At 46.5% G+C, this 22,674-nt stretch overlaps 1 protein-coding gene across 1 annotated transcript in view; it reads left to right on the top strand.

The window, feature by feature from the left end:
- Positions 1-233: 233 nt before the first annotated feature.
- Positions 234-22,674, top strand: part of TBC1D9 (TBC1 domain family member 9) — a 295,607-nt gene continuing 273,166 nt past the window's right edge. The window contains exon 1 of the mRNA XM_078676864.1: positions 234-569. Coding sequence (XP_078532990.1) covers positions 446-569 — 124 coding nt within the window. The 5' untranslated portion in view covers positions 234-445. The remainder of the gene's footprint in view (positions 570-22,674) is intronic.

Genomic DNA, 22,674 nt, shown 5'->3' on the forward strand with positions numbered 1-22,674 from the left:
AATGTCGCAGCCCGGTCGTAAAGCTCGGCGAAAGGCTGGCTGAAGAATTCCCTGTGGCAGGTGAAACCCAACCCAAGCAGGGGGGCCACGCCCCTGCCATGGAGGCGGGGCTCCTTCCGAGTAGCACAACACCGGAGCACCTAGCCCTGCCCGCCTCCTCCTCCTCCCTGTGCCGAGCTGATGTCACTGTGTTGCTGCGGGCCCGCCCCCTCTGCTGCCTGCGCTCCCGGCCGCTTCCTTGGTGCACACACTCAGCGTCCCTTCTCCGCCGAGCTGTGGTGTTTGAGGTCACCCGGAGGATGCTCCACGCCCGCGGCGCTGCTTCTGTATATTCCACGCTGAGAGAGGTTGGCTAGGTGGCTTCCCTCCAGGTGCTGATGCGGGGGTCCCTCTGACACCAGCAGCGGCGCCCTTTGTTGATCATTAGTTACTGCACCCCGGAAAAATGTGGGTGAATCCCGAGGAGGTGCTGCTGGCGAACGCCCTGTGGTTCACGGAGAGGGCCAACCCGTACTTCATCCTGCAGCGGAGGAAGGGCCACGGTGAGGGCGGAGGCGGCGGGCTGGCCGGTAAGAAGCAGAGATGCCGAATCCGTGAATAATACAGAGATTGTTGTAAAAAATTCATACCTCCGTGTATTAGCAGTAAATGCGGCTCAGTGAATGCATGGCCGTCAGCTGGAATGAGAGCAGCCGCCTGCAGTGTGCGTGTGTGTCAGGTAGCCATGGCATTGTTATTGTGTGTCCTGCACACATGTCCGTGTTTTGCGTCCCTTCTGTTGTCTTTTGGGGCAGGTGATGAAAGAACCTGCAGGGGGTGTGTGCTCCAACGTGCTGCATCACCCTGGCTCGTTACTGGCTTTAGAGGGCTCCTAGCTGTTGGTACCACAACAGAATAGAGACAATGTAGTCGCCTACAACATGACAATTCTCTGGAATTTACTACAGTGGGTCGCTGCCTTTGCTGTTTGTTATTCCACCATGTGTACATCGCTGGATCTCGAGACGTCCTTAGCATGTTACCTAAGTATCATTTACCGATGCAGTCTCTCAAAGCGTTCCCTGTGGGACCGATGGTTTACACGTTTCGGTGACTACGAGGGTTTGCGGTCTGCTCCCGCACACTGTGATGGTTTCATCTCTTCGGCAGCGGTAGTTGTGCTGGGCTGACTTCTGAAGGGGGGGCAATGGTTTGCAATCCTCATAGCCATCCGTGGTCCATGCACACATTAGCCCTGTCCCGATTACCGTGCACGCCATATATTATGTGGTTATTCGACAGAAGAGGCTTGTTTGTGTTTCATTCATCCCTGACAAATGGGGCACACAGTAGCCTCTTTTCTCTGACAGGTCGCCTCTGGCTGTGAACATTGCGCTACTAACCTAGCCTTCAACGCGCTGGCGTCAAGCTGTTCAAACATAACACATTCTTGCCGTTTGCTTGCTCGTGGGGAGTTGCTTGCTTTCGGGGCGCCTCTAACAAGCAGGTTATCCATACCTTGAGCTGTAAAACCCTGGCATTAAGTTTTAGCGCCTCGTTATACGCGTCTGAACTTCACTTTTTAGGTCTCGCCTGTCGATGCGCATGCGCATCGAGCAAGGCGAGAGTATTGCGAGTTATCCACTCTTTATCCACACTGCAAGGAATCGTGGCGATTCCTTGCAGTGCCCGTGACTTTTAAGGTCAATGCGCATGCGCATTGACCTTAAAAGTCACGGGCGCGTGCATGTCCGTCTTTGTTTACCCGCTCCGCCCCCTCCCGCCGTGTCGCCTTGCCTACTCTCTTCCACAGCCTCCCCCAGCTCCGCCCCCTCACTACTTGATTGCACGGCCGCTAGGCCGTGCCTCCCCTACTCTCCTCCCCCCTCCTCCACTCCAGGGCACTTTTCGGTTCTCTCTTGGCAAACAAAGTTCACTTCTTGCAAAGTTACGGACACACAATTTCAGCGATGTTCTCACTGTGGCCGCCAGAACTCAGTAACCGAACAGTTTTAAGATGCTCTTCAGCTCTTGCAACAAAAGACTAGACGACACGACCCTGGCAAGCACCGGAGGCGCATCGGTTAAAATCAGACTGACAACAGCGTCTCGTTTGTAACAAACGGGGCTTCTAACAGCTGAAAGCGCCTTGACGAACAGGCAGACATTCAGCAAACACATCTGGTCCGGTTTTCGGACCCCAACGAATCATGCTCCCCGCGCGCAGCGCCCTGGAAAGGGACAGGTCGCACCAGGTATGTAGGAGAGTCTAAACTAAAAGCGAGTGCTAAGCAAAAATAAGACATTAAAATCGTAAATCGCACGTGCTCAGGTGATTTATTTCAGGGCTTGCATGCGCTTCTTAGAACAGGCTTCGGTCTCAGCCAGCGTCTTGGCAATCGTACTGTTTGTTGCAAAACATGGCAGCCACCCTGTGTTTTCTCTTGAGTCATGCCCCCTTCCACCTCCCCGGTTGCCATGCCAATGGATTCTCCCCCCATCCCCCCCGGGTGTTCAGGCAGCCAGCGAGTGCCAGTACATTCTGTGTTCGAGGCAAACATCACACACCTCTGTGGGTAGGGGGCATCCATGTGTGTGCGCGGGAGGGAGGGGGCGGTGCTGCACAATACAGACCGAACTTGGTCAACACCTGTCAAGGAGACCGCCCCCACGCAGCGTGCTGCATGTGGTGTCCTATGCAGGGGTGGTGGTTGGGCCAATGCAATGTCTTCCAAGGAGGGCGAAGCCTGATGCGTAATCAACACAGCCGAAGCACTCCACCAAAACAGTACGTACCCACCCAAAATAATGCAGATAAAAATGCTTTGTACTGGGGAGGGCATTTTATCTAGTCAACAGAAATACTTAATACACCGTTCTATACGGAGATGTGCTATAACGCCGATGCACTCCAGCCTCCCCACGTGCAAAACGTGTAATCCTGCGCAAAACACTGTTCTGCCTCAAGAACCAGAGGCAATGCAAGATCAGCAACTACCACTCAAGCAATACAAGCTTGACGGGACAATCACAGGATGTGCACTGCACTACACTTAACCGGTCAGAAACCCTCCAATGAAGGCAAGCCAGCAATCCCCTCGAGCGATCACTCAAGCCATCACTCAAGCCACCGACAAAAGCAGTGACCTGCAGGCCATGAGTCGAGCCTCGGCAAAGACTAGCCACCCTACCATCAGGGCCACAGTAATTAGGAGATGTGGCGTTTTCCGCATAATTATGGCATACAATCCTTCACTAGATACATATTTGGTAAAATCTGCAAATAAAATGTGTTTCCCAATCAAATAGATCAAAAGTTACTAAAAAAAGCATAGAGTGTTGCAGGTCCTTGCATTAAAAGCGGTCTGTATCTCTAGTAACAATACTATGAGTCTACCCAACTAGGCAGGCTTACTTTGTAGAATACAGGGTCAGTCTTAGTCCTCCAAATAACACCCCTAGAGGGGAGCGGCTGGGTTTTGCATCACTTTAACAGACCTACTCAACCACTTATCAATTCAGTTTTGATAGAATAAGCCACTATTAATCACATTAGAACGTTCACACCCTCACTCACCCTCACCCACCCTCACCCTCAACCCCTCACCCTCACACAGTGCAATAGGTCTCGGAGCATTTGAGTTAGAGCTTTTAGAAATGTTCATGGCTTTTTTTTTTAATTCTTTAGCATTGGCTACAGGAAACAAAAATGCTAAAGATTTACACAAAAACCCATAAACAATTCTAAAAGCACTAACTCTAATGCTGCGAGACCTATTGCATTTCCAATGCTTGTTTTCCATAGGACCTTTTGAACCCCCCAGCTCGCCCCTCCCCCGTGCGTCTGCAAAGGAATCCCAATGCAACGCTGACATTCGCTCTTTTTACTCAGGTGAGGACGGGTGGACAGTTACACGTGCCTTCTACTGGGCCGAGTTGTCAGAAATATGTAGGCCATCCAAGGAACAGCTGTGGAGAAAGTTCATGTGCGTCATCGAGTTGGTCATTGGTGTCTCACAGCTTTAGTTGGCTTTCTTCAGTGTGTCCTGTATTGTTCTCCCTGTGTTTTTCTTCCACTGGACATACAAAGGCAATGTATACAAATAAAATAAAAACGTTGGACCCATCTGGGTCCAGCCGAAGCCACCTGTAACTGGCCAGCTGACATGTTACCAGTACAATTAACTGGTCTGCGCCAGAATATTTGCTGACGCTGACCCGAGCTGCCCTCTGGCCTGCCGGAGGGTGGCATTGAAGACAGTGCAGAGCAGGCCTTATTGATAGTGGAATAATGTCCCTGCGCGCCTACATATTGGCAGAGTTCTTTGTGCTGGCTCCGCGCGCTCGTAAACCGGAGAGTATTGATTGTCCATTGAAAAAATCATTGCGCCTCGTTCAGGGGGGAGTGTTTGTCCGCGCGCGCTGCCTGCTCAGCACAGAGGATGCCTGGTCCAGGCCACTGCCCTGTCATGTGTTTGTGAGAGTGTTGTGATGCTTTCTGAGGAGGGCCCCGGTAAACATGCTATCGGACTTGAAAGGAAGGAGGTGCACGTGCGTTTTTGAGGATCAGGCCTGCCAGGCGGAGGCAGGGCCCAGAGAACTGCCTTGTCATCGCCCATCTCTGGCTGGGACGCACCGTTCGGTTGGATACAGGACAGTGAAACCGATGCCACTAGTATGGGGCTGTGATGGTTGGATTCTGCTGGGACTGCCACCACGAAGGCCATATTTATTGACAGTGTATAGGTGCATCGGTTTGAAAAAATACAGCATACGCCAACATGATTATTTGTTTGTGGTGAATACAGATACATTTAAGGAAATAGCCTACATTCATTGCTCATCCTTCAGATGAGTATAGTCCTATTTCTCTGAAAATGTGATAAAGAGAATCAGCCACAAGCAAAAAAAACTCTCCTTACATTAGTCCCTGATATGTCTATTTTTCAAAATTGCTACATCATGCAGGATGAAATTCCTTTCTTTCAGTTTGTCACAGACTTTCAAAGACGCTAAAATAATTCAACGGGGTAATGTACCAGCTACTGAAACACATGTGCGACTTACACATCTCACGTTTGAATAGCAGCAAGACAATGTGTTATCCTCCAAATTGTTTAATAATATCTGTTTTGTACAGTGCTTTGATGCCCCAACATAGCAAGCACTACAACTAACATATTTTTTCTTCCAAACTGGTTGTTGTGGACCTGAAATACGGAGAATGGTTATACTTGGCATAACATAGTTCTGAAAAAGCAGATATTCTGAACAAACTTGATCTGCAGGTCCTTGAATCCCACTTCCCTCACGTGGGCTCAGTTGCATGGGTATGAGTGGATTAAATCCCTCTGTTGACAGAGTGAAACCATAACCTTGAGATTGAAATGGGTTATATTACTTCCTTCTCAAACAAAGATTGCTAAGTAAAAATTAGGTGAAATGGTGACTGGTTCTGTTGGGAGTTCACCTTGAATTGCTGCCTCTTGTGTTGAAAACGGTGTTTTTCTAAGTCATCAAAGAACCGCACAGCACTAAGAAGCAAAACAAAAAGGCTTTTCCCTGTTTGTATGCACTTATCTCACTGCAGCCCAAATAAATGCTTTAGTTCAACAGGAAAACTCCATACATAATAAATAACAGTTACTGTCCAAAAATTCTGATCAATCGATCGCTGAGGACAGCTGTGGGCAGTGCCCATCTCTGTGTATATTACACAAGTTTAATGCCAAAACAGAAAATGGAAGTCTTCTTTAAACAAAATGCAACCAAAACTCCATCATACTCTTGCTTGGTGGTGAGGCAAGCCTTGTTACCATGGCTTAAATGTAAGCCGCTATGACTCGCCCAACCTTTTTCCCAGTAGTTTGAAAGTGTGTTAGGCTGGCACGTCCGCAGTAGCTCTAGGGCGCTGCCTAGTGGGAACACCGAATTACTGCTGCCGGGCAGAACAGTTTTTTTATTTCACTGTAAGGGCAACGCTCTAATCGACACAAATCAGTGTAGCCTTAGGCGCTGAAAATCCTTGAACCGTTCTTGGAAAAGGGCGTGACAAATTATCTGCTTTGAAAATACCATGTACTAGAACACATTAAATCCACTAGGGCAGCTCAATACAAATTGAGTTTAATTGGCCTATTGCCATAGATGTCGGCAGCCTCGGGTGTTCCTGGGCTATGCGTACCCGCCACCCATTAATTTAGTTTTTCATCAACACAGTATTTCTATTTCTAGATTACTGCTCTTAGCATTCTATCACATTATTTGCTGTTTCTAAATGTAAGTATTTCTGTGATAACGACATGCTATAATGTCACAATGTGTTCGACAGGGATTGAAGTACCTCAGCACTCGTCTATATTTCCCAATGAAACGCTCATTCATGCCATTGTGTAGCTCCAACACTATGTAAAAATAACCGTAACAAATTACATCACCGGCACAAAGATTACCTTTCCACCATCCTGGACTGGCTGTCGAAATCATATCTGAATCTCAACCAACTGAAGATAGTTTGTGCTAATTGTCATTGACAGCCAAGGTGAACATGTGTAGGAATGCGAAGAACTTTATTGACTGTGAGCAAGGAACAATACGCATGCAGATCACTACCGAAGACGCTTGTCTTCTTGGAGGTGTGTTACATTGCCTCCGCTCGTCTATCAGACCAAGTAGTTTGATTTTCCTGATGGCAGGAGTGACATAACGCTGAACTTTGGCAGAGACAGTTTCGCATTTCATGGATGATTATGGAATGGAGTAATATTTTTGAACCCCTCTCAAACTGAAGCAAAGGGTGTTCTATATGATTACATTTTCTTTATTTGGATACTGATTTCGAGGCTTGAGAAAGTCGTCAAACGACGAAACACGTGCCGGCTGTGTGTTCGCTTCATCAATGTGTCAACATATCAAGAATTGATCCACTTATGGTCAAGATTGCGCCATACTGCTTGCTCTTTGATTATCAATTGTGAGATTAAACTGTCTACTGACGAAATAGTCAGTTGGAACTGTTTACTGTGCTGTGCTCTGTTTCATTTTCTCATGTGTAGGAATGTCACCTATCAACCATAAGAGCTTCACACCACAAATAGTTACACAAATGGCTAAGGTTTTCATCAACACCACTCCTATATACCCTGTTAAAGGCTCGAACAGCTGATCTAAGCCTCTCCTCGTCATGTAGGAGGTGTAAGAAAATAGACAGTTCACCTGCTCTGAAAATGCCAATAAATGGAGTGATAGTGGACAACATTTGGGACCATTTGAAGGAAGTCCTGGGGTGGCACAGCCCTTGTCCAGTCTTACGGTAATCATGAGTAAAATATTAATAATACCAGAGATTATCTAACAATGCAAGAAATGGTTTGCAACCTCAATGGCAATGGCCAAACCTGGCATTCTGAGACTGTGAAAGAGGACCATGGTTCCCTCTTACAACGTTTGGTTGAAAGGCCTGTTAAATGTGTCATTTTCTGAGAGAGTCATCTAACGAGCAAATAACAAAATGGCATAATTTGAAGAGGTTGTTTTGGTTTTACTTGTACGTTGTGGGATTTCAAAACTGAAGAAGCTCATAATAATGACTGGTGGAGGGGGAATCATATAGAATGTGATGCATTAAACAAGAGGTTGGAAATGTGGCTCAGTTTCCGTGTTCAGTCTGCTTCCTTCTCCCTTTAAACCAATGTCATTTGGCCCAATACATCGCAGGATAGCATGACTCATGTGATTCCAGGCTACACAGATTTCCGTACCATATAATAATGTGGCTGTGCCGGAAAGTCCTTATATTCTTTTACTACTTGTCAATCACGCCGGACTGGCTGTAATGGGCATTGGGCGTTTCCCCGGAAGGGTGGGAGCCAGTTTTGGTACTGGGGCCTGTTTTGCAACGGTGCTGCAATAGCGGTCCCCTGTAACAAAAGCAGCAAGCAAGTGTTTCCAGACTCCCAGGGCCAAGCAGTGCTCCCCCAGGGGCAGAAGACTAGACACCAAGCCCCCACTGGCCACATTGTTCGGATTTAGAGCTACCTTTCCATTCATATCTAGCAAGATGATTGGATATGAGTTTCTTATTTAAAGGTTCCTATTATCACCAATTTCTGCCACACAAGCTCTAATTGTCAGTATTTAGTAAGGCTTGTGCCTAGCCTAGGGGTAGCCATAGTTGTTTCACCAGTCTCATGTACTCAAATAGGGTCTACATTTAAAAAAAAAAAGACATGCATACATGGAGAGGCTTTGGGTGAACTCTCTTCATCCATTGGTCTGTTGGCCTGTTATTAACATTTTGGTTCCACACACTCACAATTGGTTCTTTTTGCACTGTGAGTGATACCAATTGTTCAGATCATATGTGCACAACCACTTAAAAAGAAGTGTGCTTCAGTTTCAGGGCTGGAGGGTTATTACCTTACTTTGCCAATGCTTCTTTTTGTTCTAATACTCTTATGTGTTTAAACTCTGTCTTCAGGCTACAGTAATTCAAAGCCATCATTTTACTTTGCACAATAAGAATATTTTGATGCATTCTGAAAATAAAAGGATTTCTGGGCCTGTTCTAAATACACCTGCCAGCTCGAAAGCGCTCGCCCTAATCTACTGAAATTATATTTGAGGTTCATTTAATCATTTTTTTGCTGCCGTACGGCTGCCATATTTTAGTGGCATTTTTCTTTTGTGATTTTTGTTGTTGTTGCATACAACAATAAAAAATGTAAGAAGATCACCTGTTCACGAAGACCTGACCTATTGGCTTTGCCTATGCTTGTTAATGATTGTATTGCTCTGCAAAGCAGCTTCCTTTGTATAGATGCTTCCATGCTGCAGTGATGTCTCTACTGATGACATTCTCCGTGTGCTATAAATAAGCGCGCCCCTCAAGGCCGCAGGACTATACATTACATTGTGCTCGATCTCTGATCACCTTCCCCTTTCCTCTGCTGAAAAGCTTGGCTAGGAGCCGGGGCGCCTTTTCATTAATATAAGCTAAGCTGCTGGGCAGGGGTAACCAGAGAACTACTTTACTCAGTGTATTGCAGCGGGCAAACACAATACAATTCCAGAAACTCGAGAATAAACAGAGGACGGGAGGTAAGAGCTGGGTGGATCAGCTGGCCAGCGTTCACAAGCGCAAATATTCTGAATTTTAAACAATGCAGCACATCTGAGGTGAGAGTGGTGTCTAGCTGCAAACACAACTACACATGTTCCCACAGAGCATAGAGCTGCTGCCGATGGGCAAGCAAGAAAGCCATAGTTCAGATGAAGCAATTGGTCCCCTGAATGCAGGTTGGGGGCAGCTAAAATATAAAAATCTGGATTAAATTGACCCTTTCGGATTCCGGGGTCCGGTGCCACTGCACCTGCTGCACCATTGATAGCTATTCCGCTGACAGTTTGCTGCCTGTCAGTGTGTATCAAAGATTTCACAAACTATTCCTAAGTGGTCTGAAAATAAATTGACAACATTTATAAGTATGTACTTTGGAGGCCGCGCCCCAGTAGTATAAACATGTAAATAATGAAGAGAAGCTGTAATGAGGTGAAATAATTAGTTTGTCACTTTCGAGAAATTCTATCTTGTTTTTCAGCAGGGATTGCGCCAGGAGCCAGTTTGAGATCACAAGGCGGTGGGCAATGATGGTGCCTGCAAAAGACCGAGAGGAGGGGGGGGGGGAGCCTTTTTAGGTTTCGACTGCAAAAAGCTGCGCAAGCAGCTTTTGCGCAGGAGAAATCTAATGAGAACTGTAGTGTGGCTTTGGGTCGGCCCTCGTCATTCATTGGCTGGCTCCATAAATGGAGCCTAGCCATTGGACGAGGGGCCTGTCCGTCAATGCCGGACCAGATTCGGAGGCGTTCCCGAGATTCTTTGGCTTTTGCCGACGTCACGCGACGTCAGCCGAAAGCCGGGAACGCCCCCGAATCTGGTCCGGCATTGCCGGCACCAGTGACTATCCTGCTCCTGATTGGTGAAGCTGCGTGGACGTCACTGCTGGTCCGCGAGGGAGCCCACTCCTCGGGAAACTTCGCCGCCCGCCTGCCTGAGCTAGAGACGGGCCGCCGCGCTGCCCGCGGCGACCCGGAAGTGACCGGCCGGCCGGCCAATCCTAGCGCGGCCGGCCGGAAGTGCCCGCCCCCCCGCAGCCCGGGGGAAGAAGGAAGACGGCAAGAAGTATGGCGGCGCCCGCGGGGCTCCCGTGGCCTGGAGGGAGCCCCGGGAGATGCGGAGGACGTTGCCGGTCTCCCATGCCAAAGAGGGAGACCGGAGAAGTGCCAGCGAGATTGCCGCCGTCGATGTTGCCGGTCTCCCATGCCGAAAAGGGAGACCGGAGAAGTGCCGCCGTCGCAAGGTGCAGGTGAGTCGATCTGCTTGCACAGGAGGAGCCCCGGGGAAAGAGAACGTCCCTCCGCGGCCCCGGAGAGTCTCGAGGAGCGGGAGCTCTCGTCCAGCAGCCGCCGGACCCGGTGAGTGCCTGCAAGGGGAGAGGGGCGTCGGGACACATTGTCGGTGTCCGCCCCTCCCCCCGTAGTAGAAGTCACCATGTCCCCTGCGCCTCTGTCCCGTGCATCCCCGTGCGCCTCCTCCTTCCCTCGTGTCGGGTCTCCTTCTCCGTGGGTCTCAGCCGTCTGGCAAGAAGCTGGGACTCGGGTAAAGATGGCGGTAAATGCTCCACTGGGGCACATCTGCCCAGAGGTGTGTTATGAAGGGGAAATAAATGCCATGATGCCAGATGTTACATTTATTAAGTTTAATGGAGCCCACAGCCGAGCGTGATTCTACCTGGGCTGTCAAACCTGTCACTCTTATCGCCACCATTCTGCAATAGAGTTACAATGACGTCATGCAACATGGCAAGGCGCACGTCACTATGCCGGTCCCAATCCACGACAGTGCTGCGGTATCCGTCGGTATTTTTGAATGGGTGAACAGTGCCAGCAATGGAGATGGTGCCTGGTGCCCCAAAGCGGCGCTTCATTTGCCATGATTGCAGAGTAGCACCAACCGAGGGGCCACCAGCCACCTCTGGATTGCAGGAAGATATGGCGGAGCGGCCAACCAGCTCTCCGCTGTGGCAGCAGCCGGGCATCAGTCCGTGCCTGGCACCGTGCTCAGGGCTCATGGACTTCAGCAGCAGGTGGGTGCCAGGGCGACTGGCAGGCGGAGAGGGCACTATAAACACTCCCTGCTGAGGAGGTCGGGGTGTCGTGTGCTCCTAGCCTGCACCCTGGAGGGGAAAAGCCAGCACGGGTGGTCTGCAGACAGGGTCACCTGCCCTGAGTCCTAACTCTGCACTCTCCCTTCACCTGCAGGGTCAGTGGAGCAGACTAATGGAGTCCAGGGCCAGGACACCACAGTGTTGCTTCGCTGCAGCTACACTCCGACCTTGGATTTGATGTTTTAGTGTCTGCCCTGATAGAGCCTGATATCATGCTGACTGTTCCCGAAGCTTCCATGGCTCTGCTTTCAGAGGGCAGCCCCAACACCCTCCACCTGAGGCACTCTGTGCACAGTTGGTACAGTCATGGCTGCTACGAAGAGATGTATACCTTGGGCCAAAGAATGTTTTATTTTCATTACTAGTTGTAATACTCTTATGCTACCTCACTATTTCCCTTTAAGGTGTGATCGTGGGTGTGTGCTCTCGCCCCTGTGTGCGGTTGTGCTTCAGGGCTGTGAGCAGCTTTTATTGTTTATCTGAACCTGTGGAGTAAATGGGGGGAGGAGAGGCGTAAACTGACCCAAACCTTGATATGTCTACTATCAGGTCCGGTCCTGCAGAAGCTTTCTCTGCTCTCTTGGACCCTATGAGTGAGAACAAAGATGCAGCATCAATGCGTAGGAACACGTGCAGCACGGAGCAGGGCTTCGGATGAGGGAAAGTGACTGACTGGTCGATAAGAGAGCGGGCGCAGCAGGAAGACACCCGCTGGACCAGGGAGACCAGGGCGGCGACACCGCGGCGGAACCAGGGCTGCTGCCTTCAGGACAGGGTGGCTTGCTTTAGCATGAGGGTGGGCACACGTTGCTGCACTGAGTTCATTGGGCATGCAGTTGGCAGCGCTAGGTTGGGTATGGCAGCACCAATGTGGCCCTGCTGACTGGACCAGGGCGAGGACTGACAACGCAATTTCTCTTTTCAACCTGCGCCTCACAACAACCAAGTGCGTCCTTGTAAAAGAAAGCAGTAGAGACCGGGGCCTTTCTTTTAGAGGGGCACTCCTCTTAAAAAAAAAAAAGTTTTCTCAGTCCCGTTTACAATTATGCTGTTTGTTATGAGGTGATGCACAACAGATACTTGAAACTCCAAGGGTCTGCAACAGGGCCTCTCCTCTTGATACTCTTCTGCAGGAGTAAATGCACAAGCCAGTTTTCATTGTAGTGCAAAATGATAAGTGAAATAGTTGCAATACAAATCGCATTTGCGAGAGATTAAGCTATTGCCATTGTAAATGACAATGCTATTTATTTATCTGTTTTCAAAACTAACACATAAATAAAACGTTTGTCATTCATAATGCCAATAGCTCAAACTTTTCCAAAGGCGAAACCGTTGCATTGTAAATGCTTGTTTTGGACTTGTACACAGACAGAGGCTCTTTTATACACAATGACAAATATGCACCTTAAGCGTCAAACTGCTGCTGGGCTTTACTAGTTTAAAATGTAAATAATTAAGAAAAATTCATGTAAATAATTAACACTGTAAAGAGATGAAACCATCATGTAAGGCACAGTCGAGTATTTTGGCAGCAGAGTCTAGTTCACCAGGCACTTATTCATACCTGGCTGGCTACTTGTATGATCAGGAAAGCTGAATGGCAGCCCCCCACCGGCATCTGCGTTTTACACGTATGTAGGTGCTGCGCACAACTGATGGCCCTTCCTGCATTCACTTCCAAGAGGCATCTTACTGCTGCACAGGCAGGACCGCTGACCTGCATTCACTTCTGAGATGCATCCTGGCATAGCTATAGTGCGACAGCCCTCCTGCATTGACTTCTGAGCTGCATCTTGGAGCAGTGCATGAACGGCAGCCCTCCTGCAACCACTTCTTAGCAGCACCTTGGTGGCGCACATTTGTGACAACCCTCCTGCAATGACTTCAGATGCACCGTGGCGAAATTCATGAATGGCAGCCCTCCTGCATTCCTTTCTTAGATGCATCTTGTTGCAGTGCATGAATGGCGGTCCTCCTGCATTGACTTCTTAGCAGCATCTCGGAGCTGCACGTTTATGACAACCCTCCTGCATTGACTCATCAGATGCACCGTTGTGAAGTTTATGAATGACAGCCCTCCTGCATTCCTTTCTTATATATGTCTTGGTGCCTCTCCTGCTTCACCTCTTGGTGCTTCGCAGGCCTCCCCTTTAGTGGAATTGGTAACCCTAGGTTACAGGGGGAGAAAACTTCTGATCTGGTTTTTCATATTTTTACACCCCATTCGAAGCTATACACCATACTTCTCTTTAGTTCCCAATTGGTGATTTATTTCTTCAGGCTGTGTTATGTGAGGAAACATTGGAGTTAAGGCACGTTCTTTTTTGACTGAGTTCTCCAATGGACGCTTGCTTTAATCAAACAGTTACATTTTCTGAATATTATCTATAGTTTGCTCTATGGATTTCTGTATTGCAAGAGGTTTGGGATATCACCAGCCCTTGCATAAGCACAATGGGGGGGGGGTCTCTCTTTCTTGTAACGATAACACTGAGGTCTAATTGTACGGGCTGTAACATCTTGGCCTTGTTGCTGCAGCACATGTATACACTTTCCTCCAGTTACTATATTCGCTCTTCGTGCTTTAACATTGCAGGGGTTCCAGCTCGACACCTATGGTCCAGGCCAGTCCGTGGCAAGAGTCATTCACACAAGCACCAGCTGTGTACTGGCAACAACAGAGGTCTGCTGTGCAGGTGCAATGAGGCAAACACTTCTTGAAGGTTGTGCCAGAAATGTATCTGCATTCTCCTATATTGTCTTTGCCACTATAGTTTGGTTCATAATTCTGTCAAGATTAGACTATGCTAATGCCCTTGCTTTGGCCTGCTATCATTGTCATGCTGAAGTTTACCCAAAACAAAGCAACTACCTGGAAAACACATCCACCCTCTCGATCGGAGCGAACCAGCCTTGTGGAAGCTTGCATTAAATGCAAGACTCTGTGCTCCTTTCCATAGTGGCTCTTCTTGTATGTGTCATTCCCGAGGAGCACCACTTGAGGCTGCAACACATCTTACCAACAGAGAGCTTTTAGTTGTCATGTGTTAAAATACCTCCAAAAAACGTGCAGTGAACCTTGTACCAGCCCATTGCTTAGCATTGGTTCTGTTTCTTGTCGTTGTAGTTTGTTTGCTTCTCATTCCGTTTGCTTCTTGTGTTTGTCTCTCTTCTGGAGCATAGCTTCTTTACCATCCTTTTGATTGGAAGACTTGTATCCTTCCGCTACTCTGATTTAGGGACATTCAGCACTCCATGAGAGTGCATGGGTTTTCTTGCTCTCCCCCTCGCGTACTTCCCCCCTCAAGTACAACCTCCCCCCCCCCTGCCCTTGGTGTTGCTCCTCTCTCCTCCCAGCTTGTCAGTTAAAACACAACAGGTTCATTTTTGCCGGTATGACTAAAGAGCAGAATTTAAGTATTGTTTTTGTTTTATTTCCTGCATTGCACATGTTACTTGAAATCTCAGGTCTTGACTCACAAAGGATTTTATGGCACTGAGGGAGTGAGGAATTCTGCATCCACCCAGATGGCATTTGAGGCAAGTGTACTTAGCATGACTGAAAAAGAGATGTCCATTCTCCTGGAGGCCCATTATTCTACTCCCTGGGCCCCTGCAGATGACCAAATAGCTTGAGCATTTGCTTCACTTCTGAGTCCTATGGAAAATAAATTAAGCCTTGGCAAGCGTTTTCCTTACACGCTTCCTTATTCTTTTTAAATTCTGTTCAGTTTCTTGAGTGAAAATTATTTGAAAAAGAACCCCTGCCATGTATAACCTTTGAAGATATTGAATTAAATGTACAGTTTTCAGTTGCCTTAAGATATGCATTTGCTTTTCCTCCAGTACTTTGCTTTTATTTTTTTTTGTTTACAATGATTTACAAACGAGCAATGGCAAAGCCAATAGTTTGGCACCCAAATGATAAAGGTGAGACCCATTAGCTTGGCAAAGGCTTGTTCTAAATGTAATCATTTAAGCACAAACTTTACTCCGCATATGTATGTGACCATGTATGTATGTATGAATGAGATATATGTTTGAGTGGACCTCGGTTTTTGACTGGGTTACGCTAAACTCCTGCCAGAATTAAGGTAAATACAGCAAATTTGTTAGATTATCTGTAATATTATTGTTCAGAACCTTCTTTTCTTTTCTTCCTGCAACTAAACTCACCCAGGTAAGGCTAAGTTTGGCCTGACGAGTTGATTTTGGAGGCAAAGGTTGAATACATTGAATGTTTCAGCTGATTCCTTCTTTATCAAAGAGTTAAAATGAAAGGGGAAGAGTTTATGTGCAATAAAAGTGCAGAATCGCTGGATTAAGTACTTGACGTGCTCGTTCAAGGGTCTAGTGCTCGGTGAATTATAGGAAACATTTACTGCACATGTCCGTTTTAAAACTAAGAAAAAAATCCAAGTAACCTTTCGCGCGCTTCAAATACGGAGCAGCACGGCACAAGTAAAAACATTCCTACTTTAGCGCTTCCTCTACTATCCGAAACAACAAAAATACCGGTTTTCCCTGTTATCCTGTTACACTGTAAATGTAAATGTACAGGAATTTATATAGCGCAAATCACCAAGCGGTTTCTAAGCGCTTGCTTAGGGAACCCGTCCTGGTATTCCCCTGTGAGATAACCCCAGCAGTGTATCCGCAAGGTGAAAGCCAGGCATCCCGCCTCGAGGGGCCGTTGTGGAGATTAAGCAAGCTATTGCCCAGAGTCGCAGAGTGTGGACCCGTGAATCGAGTGGGCACCAGAGCGAGAATTGTCGAGTCCATGGACATTTTAGGACTCAAGACCCCGCCGAGCTGGGAATTGAACCCTGGTCCCGGGCTGACCTCTGCTTCCAGGTCTGCCTCCTCTAACCAGTGAGCCACACTTCTCCACTTGCCATCCTTCCTTCTCGACTCGTTACAATTCAGAGGTTCTTTAACACGTTTTACAGGGCTGTAAACTGTGAACTTTGCGATTGGCATACTGAAAATCCACTATAAGCACTTATCCAATTTTATTCACTTTCCATAAGCAAGACTTCGTTCTTCTTAAGGCTGAAGTAAAGTATTGCCTCAGCCAGGCAAATGCCCACCAGGTTCGTAAACATATTAACAGTGTAGGTTGTCTTTTACAATAATTAGTTTGGTTCTCAGGGCTAATAAACCATTTTAACTGCGGTTTCGAGAAAATGCACGTTTTAGGTTTTAGCGGGTGTTTTTACTGATGTTTACACAATTTTTGAAAAATTATGATTTTTTTTTGCGTAACAGTTAGGTATGATTTTAGCTAATCAACATTAAAATTTGTCTTAGACAACTTTCTGTCCAAATAGTCTATGTGGATTAATGTCCATACTGGGGCACGCGGTGTGTGGCCAGAGAATGATGTTTGAACATGGGCATTTGTTTGCCCTGTGAAGTTTTGTCTTCTTGAGTAAACGTGGGGACCTTGATTTTCTAACCAAATGATCCACATGTAATTTTGGGCTTGGATTCCTTTAAATTGTTTTGTTGTTTCACTCAGAGAACATAAACCTTTTTTGTTGCATGCTTGGGAGAGCCCTTGGTGGCCTACAATAACCTTTTATGAGGCTGCACTGTGGATCTGCTGAGAGGTGTCCCTGTCTGTTCTATGCAGGCAGCAGCTCTGTCCCGTGCTTCAAAGCGAACACTGCCACCCCTGCTTGAATAATGCATGCACAGTACCAGTAGATACCGCTTTTGAGTAGAGACCACACGTGCTCCTGAATGGAGTACATTTACTATGCAGTTGACTTGTCTCAGTAGCAGGTGGTGTTGCAGACGCAAATATCAAGTGACTTGTGGAGAATTTAGAACATTATCATAGCAACTTGTATGGCAGCTGGAGCTGTGTGTCAATTGGGAAACATATTCAAGGTCCACGTAGCCCATGGTGTCTTAGGGTGTAATGAAATTCGCTTTCTTGGGCTTTGAGGAAAATTGTTTTTCCAACCCCTGCTCATGGCTAGCATCAGATTCTAAAAAAGGTGCAAGAGGCCTGCTGGAGAGTTGTCCTCTCCATCTTTCATAGCCAGGTCCAGACAGACTGAGGAAATGCAGATTTTATGTTCATTTTCGACTACGAATGTGTTCAAGATCCAAGAATGTACAAAGTCGGAGCCCAGCAGTGGTTTTACGCGTACCTACTAGTACAGTTTTCTGCTAGAATACTTCATGCCCAAATGTGGTTGGGCTTTCCCAAGTCACTTTTCTAATTTCCTTTTAAAGTCAATCTGATCCCATGTAATTGATCTATTTCCCTCTGATTCGCCCATCGTTGCCCTTCAAAAGATAGCACACTGATTAACCAGAGCTGGGGGAAACCTCTCCTCCCCTTTTTTCGGCTGTATAGCTTGCAATCTGCTTAGTGGACTTTTAGAACTATAGACAACACCCATGGGCTCATTAGCAAGGTGATGGTTCTTAGGGTGACACCCTGTGGGAAGTTCCACTCGGTCATTCTCCATCCAGGATTCTCAGTGCCTGCTTTTTTTGTACAGTTACTTCTGGGATTTTCATCGCCTACTTGTGTATGGCTGCTTAGTATGGACTGTAGAGATGTGACAAGAGTCTAGTTTAGTAATGGTTTGTGGAGGTTAATGGGAAGGCAAAGCGAGTTTCACAATGCTAAATATATTTGAAGTCAGTTATTTGTATGGATGGATCCAGTTCCATGGGACTTTGCCTTTTTTTGTTCAGATGGGTGATTGGCCGTATTGTTTTCGAGACAGCTGAAATATAGTTATGGTATAATGCTGTGCTGATGAGGGAGTGGTGTGTTTAATATTGATCAGAATTGTTCTAGGATGTATATTGGCGTGGCGTGGAAGGTAGGGGTATGCTGTTAAATTGACTTCCTTTGCTAACTAGATGCCTGTGTGCATGACGGTGTCTGTCTAGTGTGGTATGGTTGCAAAAGGTAAATTATAAATGTGATTGGACATGGTATGTGCAGTGAATATTATTTCTTAGAAGGTTCTGGTGGGAGTCTGAGGCACTTGGGGACTAGTGAACATTTATCTCCTGCCTCCTTTTCATAAAAGAACAGTGATCGGGCAGGGATGTGCGCGCATGTCCCAGAGACAATCACCATGTGCATGCCAAATAATAGCTGTGCCATCATGTTCATCCCAGGATCTCCATCTACCTGTGAAGTCAGTTTACTTAATAAACAAACATGAGGGCCATGATGGGGACAGCAGGAAGTGTAACAATTAAATCAGTTTGGTGGTTCCCAAATTAGGCAATGACATTTGTGATCTGCAGTTCATGAGTCTGAATCTTGACACGACCAACTCAGCCTTCCATCCTTACAATGAGAGAAAATTGAGTAACCATCAATTGAGTATACTAGCCACTTTTTCTTCCTCTACTTAGAAGCATCAGCCACGTAGCACCAGTAATATTAATTACACTCCTCTTTCCATTCGCCTTTGTGTACGTTTGCCCAAATGTTTGCCAGTCAGTATATACATGAATGCATATGTTACCCTGTTTCTATGTTGATGTGTGCGCTAGTCTTCCTGTGCTTGTTTTTTTGTAACTGGGTTCATGGCCTGCATGCTGCATACTTATCTGCTATTCGCCGCTGTGAAACTGCGCTCCTCTAAAGTCGAAGCGACTGGCTTTCTCGGTGCTTGTTTAAAGTGTTGTTTTCAATTTCTTCTAGTACTTGATGTGTGAAGTTTCTGTTATGGTTGCCCACTCATTAGCACATTGTAGGATTTGGTTTCTAAAACAGAAATGGATCTGCACCTAAGTTGGTTCTCTTAAGTGTAGGTTAATTTAAGTTCTCTTCATTTCTTATTAAACAGCAATATCATGCAAGTCTCACCCCCCTCTTTTACTTCCTTTTCTTTCGCTCGTCCTTCGTCATCTCCTGCTCTTTCTCCTTTTCCTTTTGTCTCTTCCTTCTTTCTCGCTCTCCCTCATCCCTATTCTTTAACTCCTCCATCCTTTCTGCTATTGACAGACATTGTGAATAATAGTCCACATTTTGTTTTTGTTTTGTGGAGAGCGACCATTACAGCTGCTGCTAGGAAAAAGTATATTGTGCAAATGCATTGTCATTTTCTGCTACTCCGATTAATTTGCAGTAAGTGTATCAGAGCCTCGTCTTTGTTTGTATGTGTGTGTCCAGCATGTAGATCATTACTTATGACTCTAGGCTCTTGCTCTGTGGCTCTGCCTATAGGAAACACATGATCCTACCAACACAGGGTTGTGTCTGTGCAATCCTCTGCTGTAGAAGCTGCCAGTACAGAGTCATTCTTGTGATGTGCTATGCTCCATGTTAAGTCAGACAGCCAGATGTTTTATTTTTTGGATTAACTGCGATTGGTTGCAAGCGCTACGATGTTATTTTAACATGGTTGTTGCGTTTGATGATCCGTTCTTCATGTTTGAGGGTGGAAACTGAAAATCTTAAAGGGTAGCTATAGCGCCTTAGCCATAGAAATTCTTCTTCTAGCCCACAAGCAAAGCATTCTCATTCTAGCACTTCTTAATTTATACTTTACATCACAATTTTTCTTGGTTCTTGGACTGCTTAAGGTTCTCTTGTTAACTCCCCCGCCTGTATCTCAATGAGGGAATACCCTGGTACTGACCTCTTTTCTTCATATTCTTCTTGTCTTGTTTTTCTGGTTCAATCAATCAGTACATTTGTAGAGTGCTACTTGCCAACCATCAGGATAGCCAGGTGGTGGCAGTGAGCAGCTGATTAACCAAAAAGCCAGGTCTTCATGGACGTTCGGAACTCTGGAACAGATGAGGAGGTCCACTGATTGAAGGGTAGCTCGTTCCATGTCTTTGCTGCTAGGTAGGAGAAGGAGCAACCTCTGCATCTGCTACCTCAAACGCGGGATTTGAGGGTTAGAGAAAGGGACGGGGAGCGAATGTGTCTTGTGGGTTGATGGAAGTTCCGGCGGTGGGTCAATTAGGTGGGTCAGTAGTTGTGTAGGGCCTTGTATGCATGGATCAGGAGCTGGAACAGGCATATTTTCTGTACAGGGAGCCAGTGGAGTTCCCTGAGGTAGGGGATGATGTGGGTTCATTTAGGAGGTCTAGTATGAGTCTGGCTGTGGCATTCTGTATGGTCAGTAGTTGTCGGAGGTTAGATGTCTTCTCCAAATTACACTTTTCAAACACCTACAAATAGACTACTCTATTTCATGCTCTCCAACCATGCCATCTGTTTACATTGATGGCATTAATTTCCCATTTTTAATTTTAATCTATCTTTCAGTGAAGATACTATTTCTTGGATTTGTAGTTTTAGTGCAGAGAAAGCAATCACTTCCCATGCATCACTTCATTTGCATTTAAAAAACATTACAAATATGTCTCCCATATATGCAAATCTCAAGAACATTGCGGAAGCAGAATGTGAGGACAAGGAGAAACAGTACATACAATTACTCCTCCAGTTGGTGGAAGCTAACTGCATCCCAATAGGTCTCGTGGGATTTCCTCATCTATTGTTCGGGCAGGCAGTCCTCATCACAGCAGACAACCAGGAGGTCAAATCCGATATCCACTGCAAATAGCACTCCAGGGCCATCAACCTTGTGGACCTAGTCTCTCAGGTCCTGGAAGGAGCAAAACATTATCTCACTGGTGCATCACCCAGTTTCAGAGACTGTGTCTGATGATCATCTGACCAGGATTTTCCTTCCTCTGTCTTCTTATTTCTTAATTCAAGACACTTTTATAGCTTCAGACTCTTATTCCTGGACCTGTATGTGACCTATGAGAACAGCATTTGCTCGATAAAGGCCTGGTGGGGGTGTGGGTAATCCTCTGTACAAACACTCGTCTAATGGTCCTCTGTTTGCTGACTTTCCTATTCTCCTGATCTATACTGAGGAAAGTTTAGGATGAAAGTCCTTTTGTTGGGCCTAGCAGACCTTGGTTTCTGATCCTTCTCACGTTAGCCCAGGAAGATCTCTGGTAGTTCCCAACTGCTCCTTCCACCTTGAGATGCCACAACATGATGACAACATCTCTGTCACATTTTTATCATATTGTCTGGAGGCTGACATTCTAGGCCTCCAAATTAAACGGTGTTCCTAAGACAGTGATATATTTATATCTATGAATGTCATTGTCCAACTACTCTGTGGTCTCTACTCTCCAGTTGACCAGCTTCTCGTCTTGGTGCCACACAAAGATCTTGACCTCCATTCCTGTGAATCTTTCATGATTCTGGACTGTTTCGGGAATGTTTTTCTGTTGGGTGTTTCTGTTTGCTCCCTTTATTGAAAATGGTGAATGTTCATGAAAGTCCAGAGACATATGTCCCACTTAAAGCAGTTTATCTCTTGCTTCTTCTGCAGCTCAGTGGTTCACTCCTCAGTACCTTCCAGGGATCTATCTGCAGTTCTGACCGCTCTGCATACAGCGTCATTTGAGCTTTAGGAGAACGTTCACCAAAGTACTGATTTGGTTGCCATTATCTACGATCATGTGCTTTGGGAATTAGAAACACCGGTTTGTGGTGAACCATCTCTAAAGTTTTTCCCTAATATTGTGATGGTGAAGTTTGGTCAGAGGTTTTCTACACAAAATTCCTTCCTAGTTCCATACATTTCTAGAAAGTGTTCTCCTGGTGGTTTTCCATAAACCCTCTAATCTGGAGCAAGAGAGTCTGTGTTCTTTTAGTATACATACAGTTCTGTCCACACACCTGATCTCCATGGTTTGGTTTAGAAACGAGCATTAGTAATTGATCACCTTGGGGCCATTCCACGAGGGTTCAAAACCTTCAGTGGACATATATGAAGGCAGGGCTGCCCTTATCAGTGGTAGCACTGGGTTGCTCCACTAGAGGTGTGCCTTTCACTTTCATCTACTTTTGGGTTAGGAGTGCTAGAGTCAGTGCTCTGCTCTAGGAGATGACCTTTAGAAATTGGTCTGCTCTTTTCCACACACTCATGCATGTGGTGGCATCTACCTTGCAGGAGTGAGCAGCGGCGTGCAGGGGTCATCTCTTTCCAATTAGCGTGACCGCGCGCGCTTTACTCTCGCTCCCCTGCCTGTGCGCCTTTCATCGTGCCGTCGTGCACATTCATTTTACTGCGAATGTTCCCTAATCCCACTCTCAAAACCGGGAAATGCATTTCATTTGGGGTAAAGTGTCAGTGCAGACGTCGAAATGCTAGAACTGTTTTTGCAAATGCCGGACATTTGGCGACCCTGTGTTTAGTTCAGCTGCAGAGTGTTAATAAACGCCTTCTGTATGCAGATGTAACCTTCTGGTATTTTAAGTTTTCCCAGAGGAATCGCTTTATTGGAGCGTGGGGTGGGCAATGGGTCCAGTGGGTCTGGTCTCGCCCAAGAGTGTGGTCACTACTAAGCGGCAATATGTGTTTCTTTCAGTGGGTTAATGTGCTCCCTGCCAAAACACGTGCTCTCGTGTCCGAGTTTATTGTGTCAGCATCGTGCTGGT

This window comes from Lissotriton helveticus, chromosome 2_1, assembly GCF_964261635.1.
Source record: "Lissotriton helveticus chromosome 2_1, aLisHel1.1, whole genome shotgun sequence".
In the NCBI taxonomy this organism is placed as follows: domain Eukaryota; kingdom Metazoa; phylum Chordata; class Amphibia; order Caudata; family Salamandridae; genus Lissotriton; species Lissotriton helveticus.